Consider the following 4,551-nt stretch of genomic DNA (forward strand, 5'->3'; position numbering starts at 1 on the left):
CTGCCAGCTGCCTTCAGCCGTCCCCCTGCAGCCAGCGTGGCTTTGCTCGGAGGTTGCAATAGGAGCAGCTTTTTCCACTTCCCTGGTGTTAATTTAGCGCTCTGGGGGTGGGCGTAGGAAGGAGGCAGATGTGCTGCCGTTCTGGTGGTGGGGGCTCTCCGTGGTGGAGAGACATGACGGGAGGCGCTGCTGTGGGTGGCCCCGGGATCCGTTGGCGGGTGTTAAGGATGCTGGTGTGGCGTTGGCTCTGCTGGGTGCAACAGAGGAGGTGGTGCCCACGAGGTGGGCGAGCAGCAAGGTGCAGCAGCACACCCCAGACAGGGTGGGAGAGATGGGATGATGGGAGCCAGTGGCATTTGCAGCTGTCAAGGGAGGAAGGAGACTTGGAGGTGAAGAACTGAGAGCAGGCTGAGATACACGGCTGAATACTGTTACGGCATCACAGGTGTGTGTTTTTCTGTGGGGCTGAAGGGCTTTCCACCCCCCTCTTTTTTTTGGGTTTTTTTTTTTTTTTTCAGGATATGCAAGAGAACGAAACTGTCACTCCTGAGCGAGCAGAAGAGGCAAAATTGAAGGCTAAATACCCCAACCTAGGCCAGAAGCCCAGAAGCTCCGACTTCCTCATGAAGAGACTGCAGAAAGGGGTATATATTTCTCAGCTATGGCTTGTCTGTGTCCCCTCCTCTCTCAATGGCACAGGCAGCCAAGCTCCAACCAGGCCAGAGGAATCACACCAAAATTTCCCAGGCCAAAAAGTCTGTTGAACCCATAGGCCAGGCTTCTTTTAGTGCCCGCTCAGGATGTGGCACCTAGTGGGCGGTGAGGGCTGCTGTGGTTAAGCAAGAGGGCTTATGCCTACTCAGAACCCAAAAGCTGCTGCCTCTTGGGTGGTTTTGATCTGTGTATCTCCCCCCAGTTGTGGATCCCACCCTGTCCTACACACAGTGGCCCAAAATCTGGGGTCTAGAGGCAAAATAAGTGCATAAATTCCTCCCTGCCTCCTCCCTGGGGTTCGGTAGGCTACTGAGATGCTGCAGGCCTCAGTTTTTCTTGCTGGTCTGCACTTTGCCTGGGTTCTGGGCTGGTGCAAAGGGCACTGAGAACACCAGTGAGTCAGCTGGCTGCATCTCCATTGCTGGCACCAGTGTAAAAAGCCAACCCTCTGACTGTGCTCCCTAGAAATGTAATTAAATCTCTCTCCAAGAGCCATCTCTAGCCTGCTTAGATTGTCACTGCTGGCTTTTCTCTTTGTGAAGGCTGATGCAGAAAACATAAATCCCTCCTGAGCTGCTGGCAGCCAGTGGCCGCATGCCTTCCCTAGCTCTGAACACACAGTGTCTCCGTGTCACACTGCGCAGGGTTTGGCTCTGTCTGCTGCTTCCCTTTCAGCTTGTGTTGGCAGCTGTCCCCTCTGCCTGAGCAGCCGCAGTGTGTTCCCACTCTCACTGTTGACATGATCACTGGGACTGTTGTTCCTTGAGGTCTTTTCCAACCTTAATGATTCTATGATTTTATGTACCAGCTCCTAAAGAAAGCACGGAAAGGAGGGCTGTTTAATGGCTTGTCGCTGAGTCAGGGAGGGATTTTTGTTGGGACTTTTGCTCATTGCGGCTTGACACTGCATCGGCGCAGAACTAGGCTCTTCAGAGCTCCTTGTGCCCAGCAAATCCCTGTTTGCAGCACCGGTGCAAGCTCTGCTTTGGTGTTCCGCCTTTCCCACACCGCTGCGGGGGGTGAAGTAGCACCATGAAGGATCATAGAGTCCCATGGTGATGTGTGTGATAAGGGAGCGAAATGCCCTTTGAGCTCTGGGTTGGTGGTGGCATGCAGCAGGGAGGTGTCTTCTGGCCACGTCTTCGCAGGCATTCCCCTGGGTCGTTTTGGCTGCTGGGAGCCTGGATGGTCTGGTGAAGGCCTTGGCAATGGCCAGGTTGTGTTCCCTGGGGAGAAAATCCTGCGTCTGTCACACCAGCTCATGTGTTCACCGAACCAGAATAAACTGTATCAGCAAATGTCCCCTGGCTTTGCCACTGTAGCCGAGCCTCTGCATGGAGGCAGATGTGTCTGAGTTCAGCTGCCTGGGGGGGTCTCTGGACTGGGATTGAATCCCTGTCATGGGCAGAGCAGGACAAACCTGGTCATTACCCAGCAAGCGCCATGCCAAGCGGCGAAAGTTCGCAGGCTACAAACACCCAAAGGTGGATCGAAGGGAAAAAGTGCAGCCTGGTGTGTCGGGTCAAACAGGCAGCTGCTGTGGGGCAAAGCTGCTTCCAGCTGGGGTGGGTCTGAGTCACGCTGGGGTTTGTCTGTGCATGCTAAAGGCCTTTTAAATCAGGCCAGGCTCCCTTGCTTGGATTGTCCCCTTGTGTGATGTTTTTGTGAGTTGTTTTTGAGCAACCCCAGCAGCTCCTTAAAGGACAACATTTGTGGACAGGTGTCTGTATCTCTGCTGTGTCCCCGCACTCCTGCAAATCAAAGTAACCCAAACTCCTCTCCCTCTTCCAGCAAAAATACTTTGATTCTGGTGACTACAACATGGCCAAGGCAAAGATGAAGAACAAGCAGTTGCCAAGTGCAGGGCCAGACAAGAACCTGGTGACAGGAGACCACATCCCCACTCCGCAGGACCTCCCTCAGAGAAAATCTTCGCTTGTAACCAGCAAGCTGGCAGGGTAGCCTGCACTCACAGGCTGGGGTTTTTTTTCCTATTTTCTTTTTTTTCTTTTGGCTAAGTTGATTGAACTTCACTGTACCATAGGGACGGGAGCACCAGAATCCACATAGTTATTTGAGCATTTACAGCAAACACGCACCAAAACCAAGAAGGCGAGCAAGAGGTGTCGGTAGCCTGGGATACACAGGCAGATTTGATTGGGCTGCTCCTTTTAGGGAGTCGGTTTGCTGCCGTAATTTTCATGCTGTTTGAAACCATCCTCACTTGCAGAGCCACTGAAGTGCTGCCTCCTCGCTGGGAGAGTTGAGAAGCCCTAGGAGAAGCAGGAAAGTGCTCGGAGGAGTTGCTTTTTTTTGCTTGGCACCAGGTAGGAGGGGAGAGCTGAGAGCTGTGGTGTGTAAATGCTTTTCAGGCATCGGGTGTCTGCAGAGGAAGAACCGGCTGGGCAAAAGGTGTGATACATGATCTGGACGTTTAGTTAAGTGTGTGCGGTAAAGCTTCCAAGTGAAGAAATTAGCTAATATGCAAAAAATTACGTGGCTGCGTTGCTGGGCTGAGCTGTGTGGCATCTATCCCCTGCTTGCACAAAGCAGTTGAGCTCGCAGGAGAGGGCAACGTGTCCGATGGCTGTGGGAGAGGGGCCAGGCAGCGTTTGAAACGGTCATAGTGGCTTGGAGCTGTGATGAGGCATTTGCTCTTTTGAGAGCGGAGCCCTCACAGCTACATCTGAGTGTGGCTGTGATGGAGGGGTGCGAGGTGAGGATCACAGCTGCCCCAGAGGGTTTGCGGCAGTTTCTGTCTCCCCAGTCAGTTCTGGCCAGCGAGGCTGTCTGCCTTGGTAAGAGTGAGAGCTGGCTCCTATGTTTAATAGGTAGCAAAAAGCGGTGAGCTGAACCCCACAGCAGCAGGGCGCTTGGGAGACAGGAGACCGTGGGTGGGCGGGCAGGTAGGTAGAGCCCCTGTTTTTGATTTGGAAGGCATGTGGGCAAAAGAAAGCTGAGTGGACTTTTTTTTTTTTTTTTTTTTTTTAATTTTAGGGATTCCCATCAGGTCAGGAGAAACCAAGGCAGGGAGGCAATGGGCAATGCTCTGCATGGGCACAGCTTTCCTTACATGCATTCTTGGCTGGCTGACTCAGGTTTTCCTGAGAATCTGTTTCATTCGTGGCACTTTCCTGCTGCTGGCTGGAGCGAGGAACGCAGTGTTGCTTCCTGGGAGAGTGTTTGCCAAGGGTGTGCTCAAATGCTTGCCTCTGCCTTCAGGTAGTTTGGAGCAAGCCAACTGTGGCTCCACTTACCAGGACACCGTCGGGAAGGGGCCCTGTTGCTGGGCCGGTGGCTGCAGAGGACAGCTTTCTCTTTGTGGAGTGGGCAAGGAGCGTAGTGGGATTGGGGGCTGCCCACTTGTAACCACGGGTTGTGCTTTGGTCTCTGTCACCTTTCCAGACCCTGTCTGACCTGGCCAGGGCAGCAGTGGCTGTGCAACTCCTTGGATGTTCTGCTGTCTGTCCCAGCCGTGTTGTAAATAGATTTGAATCATATATAGAAAAATATATATAATTTTTTACATGTTAATCTCTCCTCTCTTCTAGAGGGCTATGCTTGCTTTTTTTTTTTTTTTTCCAAAGTAAATATAGTGAAGAGTGCAAAAGGCCGTTGCAGCTTGGGGGCTGCCTCTGTGCTGAGGGGGGGCAGAGGGAGGGGACGGCTTTCAAGTCAAAAAAGTTTTACGGAAATGCCAGGCGTGCTTGCATAGGAGGGGGAAGTGATTGTGACGAGACAGGATGAGAACCAGCAAGAGCAATTCCGTACAAGGGTAGTAGCTGTGGAGCAGGGTTATTTCCGTTCCGCCCCCAGAGCTGGGCAGGCAGCCACGGT

General features: G+C 52.9%; 1 protein-coding gene across 1 annotated transcript; it reads left to right on the plus strand.

Annotated features, from left to right (window-relative positions):
- Positions 1 to 471: 471 nt before the first annotated feature.
- Positions 472 to 2,676, plus strand: ENSA (endosulfine alpha; the record flags this gene model as incomplete). Its single annotated transcript, XM_010077308.1, has 2 exons — positions 472 to 644; positions 2,506 to 2,676. Coding segments are annotated over 2 exons (344 nt in total), but the record flags the coding sequence as incomplete, so codon positions are not given.
- Between the last annotated feature and the right edge of the window lie 1,875 nt (positions 2,677 to 4,551).

This window comes from Pterocles gutturalis, unplaced genomic scaffold, assembly GCF_000699245.1.
Source record: "Pterocles gutturalis isolate BGI_N339 unplaced genomic scaffold, ASM69924v1 scaffold35688, whole genome shotgun sequence".
NCBI lineage: Eukaryota > Metazoa > Chordata > Aves > Pterocliformes > Pteroclidae > Pterocles > Pterocles gutturalis.